The 22053-nt window shown below is 34.5% G+C and overlaps 2 protein-coding genes across 2 annotated transcripts; both read right to left on the bottom strand.

Moving 5' to 3' along the window:
- Window positions 1-1124: 1124 nt before the first annotated feature.
- Window positions 1125-15587, bottom strand: LOC107458160 (uncharacterized). The gene is made up of 13 exons (XM_016076370.3): window positions 15477-15587; window positions 7042-7125; window positions 6089-6917; window positions 5935-6002; window positions 5226-5311; window positions 4268-4367; window positions 4024-4109; window positions 3860-3942; window positions 2799-2926; window positions 2612-2713; window positions 2097-2390; window positions 1884-2006; window positions 1125-1580 (listed from the first exon to the last, which is right to left on the bottom strand). The coding sequence occupies exons 3-13, from the start codon at window positions 6729-6731 to the stop codon at window positions 1197-1199; spliced, it is 2097 nt and encodes a 698-aa protein (XP_015931856.2). The 5' UTR covers window positions 6732-6917; window positions 7042-7125; window positions 15477-15587; the 3' UTR covers window positions 1125-1196.
- Window positions 7694-10381, bottom strand: LOC107458161 (pentatricopeptide repeat-containing protein At2g37230). The gene has a single exon (XM_016076371.3). The coding sequence runs from the start codon at window positions 10201-10203 to the stop codon at window positions 7924-7926; it is 2280 nt and encodes a 759-aa protein (XP_015931857.1). The 5' UTR covers window positions 10204-10381; the 3' UTR covers window positions 7694-7923.
- Window positions 15588-22053: the final 6466 nt, after the last annotated feature.

Raw genomic sequence — 22053 nt, 5'->3', positions numbered from 1 at the left:
CAGATTTTATGAATTGTAATTATTTTATGTCGGATTTATTAATTACTAAAGTGGTCAAATCTAAAAGTTTTAATTAATTTTTAGTCCGTCCATTATAACTCGATCGAAACCGAACTATATCTCGGATTTCATTATTTAAAATGAGTGTTTTTATATCAATCTTTAATTCTTTATGAAATTAATCCCCTCTTTATAGCTGTTTATTATTTGACCTGTAACTGATCATCCTAAACAACAGTTTTGAATGTATGAATTGCTAATAAAAGAACCTTTGAGTAGAACAAAGAGGTATGTTGAGTAAAAATATTAGAATCATTGATATTATCTTACAAAAACTGACTTCAATGTCAGATTATCTTCTACATATACCCCCCATGTTTTTCATTGGCCGATGTATATTTCACCCATCCAAAGTTGATCAAGGACAAACTGGGCTGGACGAACCATACAAAAAGAAGTGACTTATCAAGCGAGATAGGCTTCTTTTTTTTTTCCAAAAGAAATATTGATTTTTTTTATAGGAGGTTTAGTTGAGGTTTTTTATTTTTAATTTTAAAATTTGTTTATAATTTGATTTGAAGAGAAGTTCGAGAAATATTTATCCTGCGTATTTTTATACAAGTATCAAATTAGTATCAATTATAAAAATGTACACGTAACAAGATTAAATTAATAATACTGAAAAAAAATAAACTTATGTGCTTTTCAGATGGTGTTTAGTTTTGTTTGGTTAACCAAAATTCCATACTAATTGTCAAATTGGTTTCACCAAGAATGAGGTTTTGCATTTCTGTTCACAATTGATTTGTTGTGTTAATCTTTTACACAATTACTAAACACAAGTCACTTTATTTCAAAATCAGTTATCTAAAAACAAAAGCGCTCTTAAATCCTGGCCAGTAGACGTTATGGAGTGCCCCGTGTAAGAACACCTGTTTTGGAAGGTGCGCCACAAATGGAACCTCATTTCTTAGTTACATAAACATTGTTTCACATGCAACTCATCAGCATAGAAAATTTTCATGCTCAGTAATAGGATTTTAATAGTAATGCTTGTTTAATAAACAAAATTTTCTTATTTAGTTTTAGTTTTACGGGTAGACCAGAACATGTGGATTCAGAAGGATATGTAAGAATTATTTAAATAAAATTAGCATAACTGACAACAAAATTGGGAATATAATTCAACACTTCATTCACATCAAAACTCCTTCCACATTATTAAGGGCTCTTTTTACCAACTTAAACTTCTGACTTAGATCTTTGTTGGATTTGACAATGTACTCTTTACCGAAGAATTCAATGCCTTGTCGAAGACCCTCGAGTTCAGGGGCCACGGCCACACGTGTGAATACATTCCAGACGGTGCTATCAGGGTACTCGAAGATGGCCTCAAACAGCATGCGAAAATGCATAACTCTTCTTGGGGATAACAGGTTGAGATCACTGAGCTCCACAGTCTTCAACACTGCAAGGGAGAGGGTGAAAGAGGAAACCATTTCAGCCACAAATTTGGCAAGGTGCATTGACCTCATAAGCTGCATTGAATCAAGTTCCTTAAAGTGGTCCCAAATGCAAAACTGCAATAACGGTAGGGGTAAAAATGAGTCATAAATTAATATCAAGTGCTGTTATGATAACATAAATCAAGCAAAATAATGCAATTCAGTAATTCACATTGGACATCCAAAGCATTTGAGAATTCCTCAGCACTATTTTGTCACATCTGTGCAAGCACCCACATTGGTGCTACTATTGATCACAGTCCAATAGTTTCTCATAATCATCTACCTCTTGTCATATTTTCCATACACAATAGCAATATATAGTTCTGTTTCAAATTAGCATTCATACCAGTTTTATAACAAGGAGAGTAACATTACCTGCAGAGTAAACTTGTGATTTTTGTCATGCTCGCACAACTTCGTCGCCAGCACCGTATAATACTTGTTAAAAACTTTCTCTTGTAAGCAACACTCGAGAAGAACCCGCATTATATCTCTGTCCTATAGCATTAAGAAAATAGATATGTCAACATGGAGGGTCTCATAATTGAAAGAACACAAAGTTTAGTAAACTTAAAAAAAAAGGCTGACCTGCTTCCCAGGTAATTCCAATCGAAGAAGCTTCTCACATGCATCAATATAGTCCTCACCACTCATTATTATACAGAAGATTGCTCTTCTGGCATCTGTGTTCATCTTTTGTGCCGCGGCAAGCTGAAGCATGCGTTGTGTTTCAAGAATATCTTTGTCGATTCTGTTAGCAACTTCTTCGACATTATCTGTTGCAGAAGCCAAATCCCCAGGTAACCACCACTGACCCTTCTTATCAGGATCAAGTAACTTGCTCCATTTAAGACCTCTAAGTAAAATGTCATCCACTCTTAACTGGAAATAACACAAATGAAACAGAAGTCACTGGGAATGAACAAAAGAATAGTCACTAGGAACACATTTCTTTTCTTCACATCTTTTAAAAATAAAAGTCTTAAAATAAATTCGTTCCAACTTTGTAAGATATCCTCCCCAAAAAAAGTAATTATCTTTTGCAAGTAATATCTACAGAGAAAGGTGATTGAATAATAAACAATGCCACATAAGAATGCAACCTTCTGCAACCACTTCTTAATCCGAGTGTGGTGTATAGGGTCCTCCTTTTGTCTTTTCTTGTTGTTCTTGATGTCACATATGGTTTCAAGCATGAACTCCATCTACAAGTGTTGCCAAGTAATCAGTGCTGAACTATGTGCAGAAAAACCAGAGAACTTCTCTGATAATAAAATATAGCATGCTCACTCTTTTACTATTTCTCTTTTCATGATTATCTCTGGAGGAAGCCTTCAGGTCACTTGTCGTCTTCTGAACACTAACGATCAAATTTTTCATGGAAATTGGATCATCAGCCCTAATTTTCATTCCACAACCTATTAAGACAAATGGAATAAAGATAAAAGTCAGATATGGTTCATCCATTGGGAATTTCTTATAAAAATATCTAGAGAAGTACATTAGTAACAATTATAAATTCACATAAGCAAAGGAGATAAAAGGATTAAAATAAGGAAATATAAGACCAACTCCAAAGACCGAAGAGAATAAAGAGACAATGGTAAACTGCATTAGGTTATCAAAATTACACATACCATCCATCTATTTGACCAGTATACACTCACCTCTCCTCTATTATGTCATTACACTGAATTTGTATTAAAACGAGGAGAAAAAAAGGTCAGTTTTAACACCCCCCACAATCTCATTATGCATAGAGAACACATAAAGATAGAATAATAATTATAAAGACTCTTGTTCTTTTAACATTGTTATTTAAGGGTATTTTTCGTATTAGTACACAGGTGACACACATCTGTTAATTACATTAACACCAGAGGATCTAAGTGTATTGTTTAGACGTGCAGTTGGTATAACATAAGGGAGGAGAATGTATACTGGTCAAATAGAAGATGGTGCAAGTAGTTTTGATAAATCTTAAAGGGTGTGAGCGCAATTTACCAAAGATACAACAAGTCAACCACCACAAACAAATTAAAACAAATACATGAGACCTATCCTACTAATATTGAAGAGAGAGAAATTAGATAAGAAAACTCCAAGTGCTCAATACACCTATGGAATATTTCATAAGATGCATGTATGGCTTGTACAATAAAAAGTTGGCCAAATGCGTAAAAAATGCTTCTGAAGAGTGCAAAAGCTTAAACTGACTTTAAAATCTGAAAATTTATAGCACTCAGTCCCTTAATGTCAAATTGTCCCACCTCCCCACCAAACAACAAACAAACTGCAGAAGGGAACATTACAAACTAGAAAAATAACCAAGGGAAAAATAAAAATCTTACACTGTAGAACTGCCAATATGATAGAGACATCTATCTCGGTCAATCGCTTGCTCAACATGACTAGAAAGTCATATATTAAATCACTAAAGCATTAAAGAAGATATCTGTCAGGGTACAGTTAAAAATCACTTAATACTTCAAAATGATTGGTGCAGTATACCCACCTGCAACAGACCCCAAATATGCATAAATAGGATAAGAGAAGTGTAAGATTCCGCAGAGAGAGATTGTCCTCTTTAAGGTACTCATCCTGGAATGAAATATGTGAAGATTATAAACTACAGTCAGTCTGCACAATACAATGAGAGCACAAGGGTGATCTGATGAAGAAACTAAAACTAAAAAGGGCAATATATATATATATATATATATATAATCAGCATGTTGGACTTCTTTTTCAAGCATTACCTCAAAGCATTTGACAAAGGATGCCATAAACTTTGCACTGAAGTCAACACCAACTAAACAGGCCATCCCTGCAACAAATGCAGCAAAAATAGCAGCGTACCTTCACCAAAAGAGGAAGAAGGGGAGAGGGATGTCAGTTAAACTAAAAGCAACATTGTGCAGTATTCAATGTAAGATCAAAGAGGAGGGATCTGACATACTCAAGGACTGAACACGACATTATGAACTAGTATTATAATATTTAAAATAGAAAAATATATGATTCTAAACTCAAAATATGAAAATAATTTGTCCTAAACCAACACCGATTTGTGCACAACCTTTTCCTTTCAATCATATATTTCTTCTAAGCTATACAAAAAACATTATCTGCCTTTTTCCCACTTCTGTGCTGGGTACTCTAGCAGTAGGGCTATAACTAAATTTGAGTAATTGACTGAAGCCCTGTACAATGAATTTTAATGGCTTAATAATATTTATCTCTTCATTTAAGGCTAAAACTGAATTTGGTTCAGGATCTTCAACAACAACAACAAATTCAGTTTTAGCCTTAAATGAAGAGATAAATATTATTAAGCCATTAAAATTCATCATCATCATCATCATCATCATCATCATCATCATCATGATTATTATCATTATCATTATCATTATTATTATTATGATCATGATCATGATCATGATCATCATCATGATTATTATCATTATCATCATGATTATTATCATTATCATTATCATTATCATTATCATTATCATTATCATTATCATGATCATGATCATGATCATGATCATGATCATCATCATCATCATCATCATCATCATCATCATCATTTTGAAAATTTTTCATCGATAATACAATGCTTCCCAATCAAATTATTTTAAATACAGAAACAACAAATCCACCAAATAGCAATTCAACAGGGAAGGTAACTAAAATAGAAAGGCTCAAATGCTTAACTGTTCATTGCCCCGTGGCCCACCTGAGAATGATGCCAAAGCCTCCTCAATCATAATGTGTGAAGCTACACTACTACGTGCAACAGACTGGAAGAGAATTGCATCAAAACTTTATAGAATAGTTCAACTTCTTATGTGGTTAGATTTCATAGAAACAACTTATCAAGCAAACAAAAACTAAATAAACAAGTTAAATGATTGGGGTAGCAACAACACTGTGCATTAGTACAATATGGTGTAATTTGAAGCATACACAAGAGACAGGGGAGCAGTTCAGATGCTTTGACAGTGGACATCCATTCTTTACATAGAGAAAATCACCAAGACCTTTTTTTTTAAAAAAAAAAGCCAACAGAAGCAGCAACAACATATTCTACTTATAAGAAATATTTTTTACCAGAATTTCAACCTTCATGCTAGAGTTAGCAGAAGGTCATTTGACCCTTTACCTTTAAATATTCCAAATTTGAAAAGAACAAGTACATTGTACTACTCTTCGAGATTAATCATTGAATCTTCATTTTAAAAAATGCAGTAAGATTTTTTTTTTTAAAAAAGAGACAATTGGTAAGATTTCCTAGTGTCTACCTAAGTTTAAGTTCCCTCTCTTTGCAACTCTTTGTTTTTCCATTTCAAAATGACATAAAAAAGTTTCTTTCGATAATGCACCACAAAGAGACAGTTAAGATACAACTAATGGTGCAGCAAACCTGAAAGATTGTTGACAATTCTCCAGTAATTGATTCAACATTAGATTCAGAAAGCCTATTAAGAAGTCCTACAAAAGAACTCAATTTAGAAGAAAATCAATACATGGTATACAGTTAGACATGTGAAGCCAAAACTAAAGCCTGTCCTCCATACCTCGTATACGTCTTCGTATCTGAGTATGCTCTTCAGGTTCATTTCCAGCACGAGCTCTTAAGTGAGGTGCAATATATTTTCCCTTTTCTTTCTTTGCTGGAACTTCAGCAGAAACATGCTCTGATGCCACCTCCATTGCCACGGATTCTACATTATTCGATATGCACAAATCATCATCCACTATATTGTCTTCTTGCTCTTGTCTCAACAACTTTCTTTTCTTATGCTTCCTCCTCATAGTTCCACAATCAGCAATATCTCCTAATGCTCCATCTTGATCAGAAGTTCTCATGAGCTCAAACGCTCTATCTATTGTCTCTACTTCCATCCCTTCATTTGGCAATATTTCCTCCTTATGCTTCTTACTCAACAAGCTCTTCTTCAACCTTTTCTTCGGCAATTCACTAGCACCATGAGTATCCTCTTCTCCAAATAAATCCATAGCAGGCAACATTCCTTCGAGTAATATGTTCAGCCCATCATCCAAACCCCTTAATTTCCCTTCCTTCACCTTAAGCTTCTTGGAAAGCTTCCTTTCCAACTCAAGATCCTTCTTTGCAGCTATATCAGCATCCAGCCCAAAAATCTCTTTGCTACTCTTCTTCCCGGAACTTCCCTTAGAACCCTTCTTCAACTCCTTCATTTTCTTAGTATCAGAGCCACAAATTGCCACTGATACAACACTCTCTTCAGCTCTCACATGTTTCTCAGAATCCGAATCAAACCCTAAACCCTCTTTTTCCTCAAAACTAGTACTAACTGGTTGCTCCAAGTTTGTCTTAGTTTTCTTATCCGAACCATCTTTACTTCTTTTGATAGCTCGAGATTTCTATACATAAACAATAATCGTGAAAAAAAAAGTTACATTGTTCAAGTGAGAAATAGGGCATAAATATTGATTTATGTTTCAGAAAAGAAAAAAGAAGAGTAGAAGAATGAGAATAGAAAGGTACCTGGTGGAGAAGCCATGATTGGTGTTTGGATGCATTCTTTGCCAAACGGGATTCTTTCCTCTGTTCTCGCCGCGATTTCTCAGCCTTTGTTTGAGGCATTGCAAGTTAGCATGTAAAAATATCCAAATTTCCAAGACTCCAACCATTATTTGACATGGTAAAATTCACTTAGAAAAATATAATAAGAACCAACTCTTCTCTAAAATTAAAGCATAATAATAATCAATACTAATATTGCCTAATAACATCAAATATTTAAATCAATACAAATAACACAAGATTATGCATTAGTCTAAAGTCTTATGCATTTTAAACATAAAACATTAACTTATAGTCTTATATATAATGACTAATAACACAAAATATTAAGGATTACAATACTTAAATTTCACATAATAATAGACATCATCCATCACTAATAACACAAAATATTAATTATGTATGATGACTGGGCCACCGGGCCGATTTCGGGTGATCCGAGCTATGACCCGGACCCAACCCGAAATAATGACCGGGTCTATTTTTAAGACCCATACCCGACCCTAAACCCGATGAAATCACACTAAATTAGCCCCAAAAGTGTTCGGGACCGGGTCGGGTCTTCGGGCCGGGCCGGGCCATGCACACCCCTATACCAAACTAGCGCAGTACATTTCTTCTCAGGAATATTGCAGTTTTATATAATAAATTTGTATAAAAGGAGGTAATGTCATTTATTATGATACATGGGACTACAGAGTTAGTCAAAAGGAATAGCAATTTTGGATCAGAATAAAGAACAATTCTTGAATTCTAAAAAAAAAACAACTGATTAGGATCAAGATTTAACCCTGTAATACTTCTCAACTCTAAAACCAAAAAAGAAAAATAAGACGGACCAAATTATGTAGCTGGAGCAAATTTCTTCTTTCCTTCTCTCTTTAGGGGAGTACCCTCTGTCCCCTTGATCATTCTCGATAAAATATCCGCTTGCTTTGTGTTCCCCTCTCGATTAAGGCTCTTGATCAGCTCATCACGGCTACTCCAATCTGTTCTACCTCTTTTCTCCAAAATTTTACACAAGATGGAATATGCATTGAGAGTCTTCCCCGCTGCCAAGAGAGCATCTAAAACCTTATCATAAATTGAAAAGCCTACAATATAGTCTCTCTCAAGAGCAAAATCAAACAGTTTGAGAGCAGCAATTGTCTTTTCTTTCTCACAAAGAACAGATAGTAGGTGGTCTAAATCAGGCTCGAATCCATTTTGATTCAGTAACTCGATACGGCCCAGTGCTTCTTCGACATGACCTCTCATGAGAAGAGCCTCCAAAATTTTAGAAACCAAATCCATATTCTCCTTGATTTCCTTCTCCACCATACATTTCATTACTCTGCTAGCCGTTTGGACCCTGCCATCTTCAAACAAACTCTCCATTACTGACCTAAAAAGAGTTGACTCCGGTACATGTCCACTTTCAAGCATGCTATCCAAAGCTGTCTTAGCATCAGCTGGTTCCCCTTTTCTCAGGTAACTCTCGATAAGTAACCTGTAGGAATCTGCATCTCTTGCAACCCCTCTCCTCCCCATGATCTTTAAAATTTCAAAAGCAGAATCAGGATTTCCTTCTTTCGAGTGCCCGTGGATCAGATTATTAAAAGAAACTGAATCCTGCACACCCTTTTTCATTAACTGGCGGAAAAACGTTTCTGCTTTAGCTGTCTGGCCATTTTCACAAAGATACTTAATCATCAGGTTATAAGCACTAGGTTCCATATCGAAAGAACTCTGCGGTCTCAAGATAATTTCCTTCTCAATTAACTTGTCCAACAATTTCACTGCCTTGTCATACACGTTGGCCTTGCAGAAATTCTCAATCAAGACACCGTAATGACCAGCCTCTGTCGGAATGCTCAACCTTATCATCCCTTTCAGCACATCCCCAGCTGCGTCCAAGTCACCGCACTCACACTGGCAACTCAGCAGTTTCATGAAGATGGAATTATCCTTGGGGGCAATATACCTATCCACCATCTCCCGCAACACATTCTTCGCCTCAGCTGCTTTCCCAGCATCAGAAAGCGCAGGCAACAGTGTAGTGAAGGTAACGGCATTCGGCTTAACACCACAAGACTTCATCTCCTCGAAAATCCTCGCGGCATCATCAACCCGCCCTGCCCCTACATACCCTTTCAACATAGTAGTATAACTAATCACATTGGGCACAGTATCTCCCCTCCCCTTCATCTCCGCAAACAACTTCTCCGCCTCATCAACATTCTTAAACCGGAAATACCCATTAATCATAGTGTTATAAGTAACAACATCAGGTAAAATATCCCTACTCTTCATTTCATCATAAAATCTAATTGCAGAATCCAATCTCAAAGACAAGAACATACCCCAAAGCAGCAAATGATAAGTATGCCGGGTAGGCTCGATGCCTTCCCGAAGCATAGCATTGTAGTACCTTTTCGCCATCATATACCGTCCGCGGCGGAGAATGACCTTGAAAAGCGCATCGTAGGACTTCACGGTGCGGTCGACGCCCAGCTCCTTCATCTTCTGGAAGATCCTAACGGATTCCTGAACGATGCCGGCGCGGCCGTAGGCGTCGATAAGGGAAACAAACATGTCCTCAGAGCAGGGGAGGCCTTTCTTGGGGGCGTCGAGGACGATCAAGCGAGCATGGTTGAGCTTCGAGAAGCGACCAAGGATCTGCACCATCTTGAGTGTGGTGCCTGCGTCGTGGACGAAGAGCCCGGCCCGCTCGACCCATCGAAAGAAGCGGAGGGCCTGGTCGGGGGAAGAGGAGGTGCCATGGAGGATGTTCCAGACGAGAGAGGAATCCATGTGTGGGGCCACTGAGCGGATCGAGTTCTGGAGACGGGTGGTCCAGGCCCGGTTGCTAATCATCCTGATGATTATTGTTTCGGGCTTTTCCGGGGAGTGCTGATGGGCTTTGTTTGCTGGGAGTGGTGTATCGGGTTGGGTGGATGGGTTTTGGGGTTCGGAGGAGGTGGCGCCTAGAGGTGGAGGAGGGGGAGGTGGGTGGTGGTGGTGGTCGTCGGGCTCGGAGAGAGGCTCAGCGGTGGAAGTGGAGGAGAAGCGGGGGAAGGGTAGTTTGGGAATGATGAAAGTTGGTCTCCATTGGAGAAGCTTGGAATTTGAGAGGAAACCCATGGATATGAGATTTGGGAATGGAAATTGGAGATTGTCGAGAGTGGGTTTTAGTGTCGAGAGTGAACGAGTGAAGTGAGGAATAGTTGGATGCAGCAGCCAAAAATGGGGGAGGACAGCACTCTGAGGCTTAAGACTTTTGGTGGTTAGGGTTTAACACTTACAGCAGCCCTGTCTTCTTTTCTTTTTGCTGCTTTATTTATTTATTTATTTATTTTTGTTTTGGTGATATCACTATCAGAATTTGTTAATAAATAAAAGAGTAAATGTCTTTTTCGGTCCCTAATGATTTGTCCGATGGACTTCCCACCCCCTAAGAAATCTAAATACCCAAATCGATCCCTATCTATTATAATTTCAGTAGGTTCCAGTCCCTGCAACCGGATCCGAGCAGGTCACTGGCTGATGTGTCAGTAACTTGTCCACGTGGGTTTCTCTCCTTCATAATCGGGACAAATCGCCCCTGTGCCTTTGTTGAAACGCTGTGTTTCATTATGAGCGTTATCTCCTGGGTGTTCATATATTTTTTGGCTTAACGTATAATTTTTACTTGTCAAAATAGATTTTTTATGAATTTGTTTATGGTAAGATATGAAGAATAAATTTGCATTAAACTTAACTATCCAAAATTATACCCAAATAAACTTAATTACCCAAAGGGAAAAGTTCTGCATACAAGCCATTAGGGCTTGTATGCTTTACAAGTTCATTAAACAATAAAATCAAATTACGCGCTGCTCCACGTACGACGCGCTACATCCCTTCTTCTTCTCCTTCTTTTTCGATCGTTCTTTTCTCCTCCTTTCTCATTGGTTTGTTCTTCGTCGTTGACGTTAGTTCCTCCACATACTGTTACGGCACGTTTTCATTGCACCTTCTTCTTCTTCTTGCTGCACGTTCTTCTTCCTCTTCCTCCTCTTCTTCTTCTTTTCTTTTGTTTCTTGTCTTCTCTTTCTCCTTCTTCATTTACGTGCTTTTCTCTCTATTTTCTTTCTTCGTTATTCTCGATTTCTATTATTTTTTGACATCAAGCTCTGAAATCATTTTTGAAGAAGAAGAAGTAGCAGAAGATGAGGAGGAGAAAGAGAAAGAGTTTTGAATTATGCATGATTTTGGGTGTATTTCTTTAAATCCTTTGGGTGTATTTTCTGTAATCTTTTGGGTGTATTTCTATAATCGTTTGAGTGAATTTTCTGTAACCGTTTGGGTGTATTTCTGTAATCTCTTGGGTGTATTTTATGTAATCATTTGGGTGTATTTTATGTAATCGGTTGGGTGTATTTCTGGAATGCTTGCCATTTTTTCTGAAATGAAAAATACACCCATAGATATCAGTAAGATACACCCATAGATATGAGTCAGATACACCCATAGATATCAGTCAGATATCACTCAAATACACCCAAAGGGTTACAGAAAATACACCCAAAGGATTTAAGAAAATATACCCAAAATTCGTTGAAGTGCATCTTATGCATAAATCAGAACTCTTTCTCTTTCTCCTCCTCATCTTCTACTGCTTCTTCTTCTTCAAAGACGATTTAACCATGAAAAATTGAAAAAAAAAAAAAGAAAACAGAGAGAAAAGACGTAAATGAAGAAGAAGAAGAAGAAGAGGAAAACGAGGAAGAAGAACGTGTAGAAACGAAAGAAAAGGAGAAGAAGAAGAGTAAGAGGAAGAAGAACGTGCAGTAAAAAGAATAAGAAGAATTTCAGAAACCATGAAAATCGAAAAAAAACGAAGAAGAAAAAGAAGAAGAAGAGGAGGAAGAGGAAGAGGAAGAGGAAGAGGAAGAAGAAGAGGAAGAGGAAGAAGAAGAAGACGAAGACGAAGAAGAAGAGAAGAAGAAGAAGAAGACGAAGAGAAACCATTTGAGTGGGGCGCGTGTAGTTACGCTCCATTCAAAATGAGTTAATGCGCGTGTTAATGAAGTTTTGGTTGATAACTTGTAAAACTTGTACGGCCTTTTTACTTGTATGTGTAGCAGGCCCCTTACCCAAAATAACCAAATTAAGTTAGTATAGCGATTAGTTTATTATAATAAATGTGGCGATTCAATCACGTTTTATATATGTAACAATTCATTAAATGAAATTTTAATATGCAATAAACTTAAAACATATGATTATTACGAATTCTTGATAAAAATAAAAAAGTATGTTAAATTTAAAGATCACATTTTTTATTATTTGATATATTTTTAATATGAAAAGACATAAAATAAAAAGTATGATTAAATTAAAAATTATTATCAAATAATAAAAAATATATATTAATTTTAATTATATTTTTTAAGTAGGTTAAAGTTTATAATGGTAGCCCCTATAAGTATAATATCCATAAAAATTATACAATAATAATAAAATTCCCGACAAAATAGAAAAAAAAAACTTGGACAACATTAGTCGGACATTATAGTGGACACTTCATAATAAAATCAAACAAAATAATAATAATTAAATCTGATAAACCTTGAAAGATGGTTATTGAAATAGGGAGGTGGGGAATTGTAGACAAAAAGGAAAAGAAATGCCATCATTTAAAGGGCTCTTTAGGGAATAAATGAATCAGCACCCATAAACACACTGTTTTCTAAATTCTTCATTACCTTGTTGGTTCAAGCTCTTAAATATATATATCAGACAGAGCGTGGAGAACCGGATCATGAGTTTCAATCCTTCAATTGCCACTTTGCCAGCAAAAATTGCATGAGGAGTAATTTATTTGTGTGTGAAGATTTCAACCTCCTATCCATGCTTTTACCATGCAAACCTTTTTGATTTAATATGATTATTATGCCAAGATATCATGTATCTTGTATCAGTTGTATGAAAAAAAAAAAGGGGGCAAAGTTATTAAAATAAAATAATTGAATTTTAAATTTATCATATTGTAATCTTTTAAAACATCTGACATTTTTGTAATTTTTTTTATTTTATATAAAACTTCAACTTCTACATAATCCACTACATCTAGCACCGATCATATGAAAAAAGTGTACAGAAGAAATTGCTACATAATATAAAAAACTAGTAATAGAATGTAGCAATTTCTGAAGGAACACAACAATGCATAAACGTTGTTATGTATAGCGGTTTATGAAAAAACAGTGGATAGTTTAATCCTAATATTCTGTAACAATTTATGTACATGTGAATTGTTTGGACATTATTGTTATCCTGTATCCAACTCTCTCGAATAGATCAGGTTAGAGTGGTTAGAAGTATCTTAAATCAATTTATTATTAAAAAAAATTTTAAAAAATGTAAAATTTAATAATTAGACCCGTATTAACAATTTTGGCGAGGTTAAAGATAATTATAATATAATTAATATTTGACAGCTGAAATAATAATATAATTATTTATCAAATAAGCTAAAAAAAGTATCATTAAACTAATAATCGAAGGAAGTCCAGGTATAAATGGTTGAAAGAAGGGGATAAAAATACGAGATATTTTCACCAAAAGTGTCAAGTTAGAAACCGGAAAAATAAAATCTGGGAATTGACCACCACTAATGGTGAGATGGTTTCGGACCCTGAGAGCATAGCTAAGGTAGCTAAATGTTATTTTAAAGATATCTTTTCATCTTCAAATCCAGAAGAACCGAGTTACCTGTCTGATGAATTCACCCCTTCGGTTGTAGCTTCCATGAACCGAAGAATAGTAAGGCTAGTTACTATTGAAGAAACAAAGAGAGCTACCTTCTCTGTTTGTGCTCAAAGTGCACCTGGAGAGGATGGTTTCACAGCAAAATTTTTTCAATTCTACTGGGATATTATCGGTGGAGATGTGTTCAAAGCAGTGAGTAGTTTCTTTGGTGGTGGACGGATGCTTAAAAGCTTCAATCATACTCAAATATGCTTGGTTTCTAAGATCCCAGATGCTAGAAAAATGACTCAGGTTAGATCTATTAGCTTATCTTCAATTTTCTATAAGATTGTCTCAAAAATTCTAGTTCATAGACTTCAAACCTCCATGAATAAAATAGTGAGTTTAAACCAGAGTGCTTTTTTGAAGGGTAGGCTTATTTCTGATAACATTCTCATTACTATTTGAAAACTGAAAAAACAGGATTTGAATGTGAAATGGCGCTCAAATTGGATATGAGCAAAGCTTATGATAGGGTAGAATGGAAGTTTTTATGATTTATCATGGAAAAAATAGGCTTTGCCTCTAGGTGGATTTCTTGGATCCAAGAATTAGTCATCACTATTTCTTACTCTGTTCTGGTGGAAAGTCAACCATTTGGCTTCTTCAGGCCAACAAAGAGTATTCGTCAAGAAGATCCCTTGTCACCGTATCTTTTTCTTCTTTGCGCAGAAGATTTTTTCTATCTGCTACACAAGGCAGAGCAAAACAGGACTATTCAGGGGATTTAGATTCACAGGAGGAGTCCAAGTGTTAATCACCTACTGTTTGTCGATGATTCTATTCTTTTTTGTAAAGCTTCAAAGGAGACATGTTCTAACATTTTGGCTCTTCTCCATGACTATGAAATAATCAGTGGTCAGAAAGTCAATCTCGATAAGTCTGCTATTTTCTTCAGTCATAACACCCCTATTAATACCCGTCAAGAATTGGCAACTTCTCTCAATATTAGACATGTGGGTGCCCAGGATAAATGCCTGGGACTGCCATCAGTGGTTCAACGATCGAAGAGAGCGACTTTTGGAGCCATTAAAGATAAAGTTTAGAAACAGGTCCAAGCGTGGAAAAGAAATCTCCTTTCAGCAGGTGGAAGGCATGTACTCATTAAAGCAGTTGGTGAAGCAATTCCGGTGTATACTCTATCTTGCTTCCGATTACCAGATTCACTATTCGAGGAGATTCATCGGATCTTGATGCAATTCTAGTGGGGTCAAAAGGGTTCAGAGCGCAAGATGACTTGGGTTAGTTGGGATATGATGTCGAGGCCTAAGAAAGAAGGAGGGCTGGGTTTTAAAGACCTAAGAGCACATAATATGGCACTACTTGGAAAGCAATTTTGGAGAGTCACCATCAACCCAAATTCTCTACTGACAGAATACTAAAAGAAAAATATTTTTGTTATACAACCACACTCACAACTAATAAAGGATCACAGGCTTCTTGGGGTTGGCAAAGTCTGCTAGAAGGAAGAAAAGTTGCAGAAAAAGGTATTACTGGAGCATAGGTTTGGGTTCTAATGTTCGTATATGGTATGACCCTTGGTTACCTCCTCCATACCCATTTTTTCCTAATTGCAACAACAACACAGATACAGGAGTCTACTGGGTCAAGGATTTACTTACAGTGGATCGGCAATAGAAGAAAGAGCTGATAGAAGAAATTTTTTCGCCGGAGACAGCAACCCGTATCCTCTCCACTCCGTTGAATGCCGATGGTGTTGACAAGCTCCAGTGGATCTGGAACAAAAGAAAACAATATGATGTCTCTACGGGATACACGATAGCCTACAATTTCTTTCATATTCCAACAGCACAACTTTCCCCTTTATTGCAAAATCAAGTAATTTGGAAGCAGATTTGGGGATTAAAAATTCAAACTAAGCTTCAGATATTTCTATGAAGGGCTATTCATGAAAAGTTACCTGTGATGCATGTCATCCACCGCTGATTTTCAACCACCTTGCCCCTTTGCCAAAGATGCAAAGTGGAAAATGAAACAATCACCCACTGCCTCCTTCACTGTGGCCCTGCCTTAGCGACCTGGGATACTCTCTTTCCTTATGCGACTGTTGCTCGAAATGGGTCTCCTGATTTCGCGTCATGGTGGCTGCGGGTCACCACAAAAAACTAGGGCGAAGTTGAGACACTTGCTCGAGTTGTGATTGTCTACTGGAAAATTTGGAAAGCTCGGAATAGAGAAGTGTTTGAAGGAAAGAAGACTACAATGGAGGAGATAACTAATGCAGTGATGCGGTACCAATGAGATGAAACTAAGGATTCAGCATATATCCTCATGTGTCGTTCTCTTTCTTCTTAGCCATATCTTTTTGTTATGTCACCTATAGTGAGAATTCTCAATTGCTTTCTGTTTGTCCCTCTTTGGACACTTGTTTCTTTTTTGAAGAAATAAAATTTAACTTACTTTTGGAAAAAAAACTAATAATCGAAAGTGGTGTTGCGTGGTAGTGCATTATTTATCTTCTTTTGCCTTTTTATTCATGGCTAATTATATGGTGCTTTAAATTGGTGTCTAATTTTTGTTTAACTTATTTTTTACTGTAAATTTTAAAAATTTATTTACTTTTATACTTTATAAATCAAATATTAACCTTTAATTTTTTTTAGCAAATTAGACACTTATTCGGTACCTAACAGTCTCGGGTCCTCGACAGGTCGGGTGATTCTGAGGAGATGAACGGGTGAGACCCTGAGCAGATGTGGAGCGAAGACCAAAGTGTGAGCTGGAGTCACCGGAGGTGACGTGTCAAAAGCGGGGTGACCACCTGCAAGGACACTCCGACGATCAAATCAGAGTCCATACAGAAGGATAGCCGAATTAGGTAAGAAGTGACGTACCTTGAGGGAGAGCTGACTTCTCCCCTTATATATGGTGTTGGATAGGCCCATGAGTGACCTAGCCCACTAGCCAAGAAACTTCTATGAGCTGTTGCGGTCCACGTGGGAGGATTAGATCGGGCCGGACTTCGGGTCGAGAATTCAGGTGTTGCCCCGAGGGTACCGACCCGTCTAGTGGTATGGGTCGTATGGGGGTGAGTCGAGCATGACGTGAGTCGAGTGTCAGAAACCGACCCGTCAGGTTCTTCCGGTTTGTGAGGGAAGGTTTGGGCCTGGGTCAGGGGTGGTGTCCCGACCCGATGGCGAGTTGGTCTAGATCCTTGATGGTCCGTAATAACACCATTTTTTAAGCACAATAAGTCAATAACAATCACCTTTATTTATTTAGAAAATAGAGAATATAATACTCTTTTGTTCTAAACAATAATAAGAGTACAATATTCAACTGATTATTTTAAAAAATTTTAAAAAAAAAGTTATAATCTAATAAAAAAAATTGAAATTAGAAACTGCTACACCCTATAACAATTTATATAGCATAAAAAAAGGAGTACAACGTATTATTGACAAAAGAATGGTTATATGTCACAATAACTCGAGTTTGATTCTCATTGTTGATGTTATGATCATTTTCATAGATATTGATTTATAAGTATTTTTGTGAAATTCAAAAAATTTAGATTTATATTTTGACTTTATAAGATAGATTATTGTAGAACTAGACCAGGAGGGAAACAACGACAAAAAAAAAACAATAATAATAATAATAATAATAATAATAATAATAATAATAATAATAATAATAATAATATGGCATTATTATTGAACCAATGCAATGCACTATTGGATCACAATTTCATCTCATGTCAGATAATTTAAAAAAAATGCTTATGGATTGATTTGCAGCTCAATATGAGAAAGTGAATAGAATTTTTTTTCCTTTTATCCCTCTATTTGAAAAAGTGGTGATTGATTAATAATTAGCAGCAGGTGATTGTGGCCATAATTATCAGAATCGAACCAATAATTAAATCGATCAGATTATTGGATTACTAATTAAATTGATTTATCTGGTCTCACTTAAATAATCAATTGTGCAGAGATTAATAAAAAAAGAAAACATCCTGAAAATTAAAATTATATTGCAAAGGCTGAAATTATGATTTTTTTTTAAGGAAATATATTTTATTGGAAAATAAACTAATATAGCAGCATTCTAAATGTTTTTTATGAAGATAAACATTACTCTAGAAAAGTTTAAGTCACATCCATAAACCTAAAGAGGGTGGTCAGGAGCAGAACAACTACAAAAAGAAGCAGCAACAGGACGAAAAGATACAACCAAAACACGAATGCAAAGTGCAGATCAATCAACACTAAACAAAGTAACTAATAATCACTCTTAACACAAAAAAATTTTCACTGGCTACTGACACAAAACAAAACAGCTTGATGATCAATTATCCTGTCTTTTCTTCCTCGTTTCTAAGACTCCATATAAAACCAAATCAACCTTTTCATCTCCTCCACATTCACAGATTAATTGTTGAATATTTTTTTGTTTCTAGTTTTTCATACAGTCACTCTCTTTTTTATATTATTTAGCAACTTTGTTCTAAACATGTAAGGAAAAACAGAAGGGCCAAATAACAAAACATAGAAGACCCCTTCCTAAATGCAAAACAAGAAAATATAACAAAAAAACTTCAACTCAAATGAAAATTCCATCTTCAAACTTAAACGGCTAGAATCTTCCCATTTTCTCTCTTTTTAAAAATAAACTCTTATTTATTACCACTGACCACGCCAAATCAAACCGTTGCAAAGTGATTAATTCACTGAGAAAATTAAAGAGTGCCACACAATACCAGAAGAAAGACTCTTTTATTGAATCGTCATCATTTGATTATCAAGCTAGACGATAAATTTTGTAGTGTTAATGAAAATGTCTTCTACTCTATTATCTCTCAATTTATCCAACTTTACTATACAAGCCTCAAAAAGGAAAAAGAACAAAGAAAACAACAAATTAAATCAATTAATTTTACATACAAATACAATTCATCTAAACCTAATACAAATTAAATCAATCAATTTTACATTCAAATACAATTAGCATCAATAAATTAAAACATAAAAAATCAAGTATAAAAAATTAATAAGAACAACTTATTCAAAATATTTTAAGTTATTTGTTTAGTTTATTATTTTTTAAATTTTAAGTTATTTACCGATTACTCTTTTAAATTATAAATTATTATTATTTATTTAAGTTGTAACTTTTTAATTTTAAATTATTTGCACATAAATTAAAATTAAAAAAAATTAAAAATACATGCTTCAGTTAAGAGGACTCTTGTGTCTGAAGGATTACCATGTGTTCATAACACGCAACGGAAGAAAAGAAAGTAATCCTTAAAGATCTATTTTGTGCTTAAACTTTATTTCAGTAATATATAGATCAGTAAATCAGATCTAAATACCTGTATGTACGCTAGTAAAAATCACTTTCTCCTTCGATGGTACGAAGGCACTATGCGTATCCACACCGAGACCAATATTTGCTGTCAACCCCTTGACCAATGGACATCTGATCTAAATTGAGAAACCTCTTGCAACTCTTTGCACACCATAAAATTCTTCTCTAAGAATTAGGCTCACATACATTTATGTGCGTAGAGGTAAAGGAATAACAACCCTTGTTATTCTCTCTGTCTTTCTCATGTTATCCTCTATTCTTGGCATACCTATATATAGTATGAGATTTGTTGTTGATTTTAAATTTGAATCTCAATTCAAATTTGAATCATATCTTACTATTTTAATTTGAATCTTTCAAATTTATGAATTATATCATAACTCAATTTGAAACAGAATCAGTTAGGATCTCATCCAACTTTATAATTCAAATTTAGAAATAGAATAACTAATTATTCTCAAATCTCATTTAATATTCTCAATTATCATACTATTATTATATTTTTGGTGCTAGCAAAATATATAATAATATTCCATTTGAATTAATATAATTATTTATTTGATCAAATCAAAATAATAATTAAATAATTCTATAGCAAATATTAGAACACTCGTTAGTGTGTGAACCCATAGGTTCAATACTAAGCGGGTAGTAAATTAGTCATACTAAATTTACTAATCAAGGTTGGCGTCTAACAACACTCCTCAACGACCCGATAGTATAAAGTAATATATTTTTACTAAGAACCTCAGAAGAACAAAGTATAATTCCTTCCATCTTTCCAGCTCTTGGTTAACCCTTAGAGTATGGTTTAATTGTCAAACTCTAACTTGTTACCATTATTATAATGAACTGTGAATGACCTAAGAAACTCATTTCTTCATTCATTCAATCCCCTTGGCCAAGGTTTCATTCATCTCATTCATTATAATCATAGAGCTCAAACTCTTTATCGAAAGTTGACGGATTCCTTATTGACTGATCATTAATTCTACAAGTATTTAAATCATACCCAATATCCATTCAACTAGCACCCTAGAGTATTAGGTGTCCGAAATCAAAGTATAATAAACACGTTGTTAATTACTATGACAGTCGCAGGTCAAAGGAAACTCTATTACTATGTTCATCTTGAGAATATCCTATTGACAAATATGCGGTAATTATAACCATTAGGAATTCTCAGAGTGAGTCAGTTCAATGGTCATATCCCTATATGCACCATATATATATATATAATTTAATAAATGAGATCTATTAATCTTCATCCAATGAAGACCATTATATATATATTGGTCTTTCCGGATTATTAATGCCCTTTTTAATAATCCTTTGACCAAGAACAATTTAGATTAAATTATAAAAGATTTATCTCTCAATATTATGATCACTATCACAATGATAAATCTCTAAATTTAATCTAGGACCTTATTATATTAACATTTTAATATAATAACAATAACAAATTATTTGACACGTGATTGATTGGATTGTGGTCATACTACTTATTCCCAACAGTATCTCGATTCATGAATTTGCTAAGAGAAGTCGATGACGGATAATCAATTATTATTTTTTAAATATCAGCACTTATGCATAATAGATGAGTAAAATGAAATTTAGAAATTTTAATATTAACTTCATTGTAAGTTTATTTATTTGGATTTGTTTCAAGATTTCATTCTATATATTAGAATTTATTTGTTTTAATATTTTGTATTTAAATTGTTATTTTAACTTTATTTTGTACAAAAAATTTTATAATATTTTTTTGTACTTGAAAAATTTTAATTTGTTAAAAAAAATTGTTTTTGTTGAAAATAAATATTTTTTCTATTTTTTTATTTAAAATATTATTATTGATATGTTAATATTAAAAATATAAAAAATAAACATACTTTAAAAAAATACTTTACGTTGTTTGATCTTTATAAAATTAAAATAATTAATTAATTATTAATTTTTAAAGTGTAACTATTTTTTTAATAAAAAATAATTTATAATTTCTTTTCTAATTTTATGAATTTGTTAATTTTTAAATTTTAAAATATAAAATATATATGTATATAGTTTGAAAATGACATTCACGCAAGAGAGGGTATTTTATTGTGAGGTTAAACTATGTTCCACGGGGGAGACTGTATAGAGAACTTTAGCTTATGATATTCATTGGAGATGGCTTTCAGTGATGAGATTAACTTTTTATTTACTTGGAAAGTAAAATATCATCTTTAAAGATGATGACAAGCTTGAGAAAATTATGAATCAAAAGAACGGAAAAGGTACGATGTTCTTAGCATGGATGGAGACCAACAAAGAATTTGAAGTTGGTCAAACTTTAACGTATGCTGAATTTCCAAATCAATTTGTTTATGATAGCGAAGAAAAGGGAATGATATCCACGCAAAAGAAAGTATTCTATTGGAAGATTAAACTATGTTCTACCGGGTACATGTGATGATATCTACTATATGAGAATTTTGTTAATTATTCAAAAATGTTGCACAACATATGAGTCTATTAGGACGGTTAATGGGATTACATATCCTAGCTTCTAAAATGCTTTCTATTTTATGGGACTATTGTGTGACGATAGAAAATTCATTGCAGTTATTAATGAGGTCTGGTCATCAATTGAAAAAATTGTTTGTGATGTTATTGATATCTAATAGTGTTAACAAATCAAATCGTATTTAAAATGCAACTTAGACGTTATTGGCTGATAGAATACTATATATGAAGAGAAAAATATTGAAAAACTAAGGTATTTCACTATGTGGTAAATTATTATCACATGTAGGACTTTACTTGCCAAAATCAGTGTTCACTAATGGCCAACTTTTACATTGCTTTATCAAGAGTCTG

This window comes from Arachis duranensis, chromosome 7 (assembly GCF_000817695.3).
Source record: "Arachis duranensis cultivar V14167 chromosome 7, aradu.V14167.gnm2.J7QH, whole genome shotgun sequence".
In the NCBI taxonomy this organism is placed as follows: Eukaryota; Viridiplantae; Streptophyta; class Magnoliopsida; order Fabales; family Fabaceae; genus Arachis; species Arachis duranensis.
This window is presented reverse-complemented; position numbering and strand designations above follow the sequence as displayed.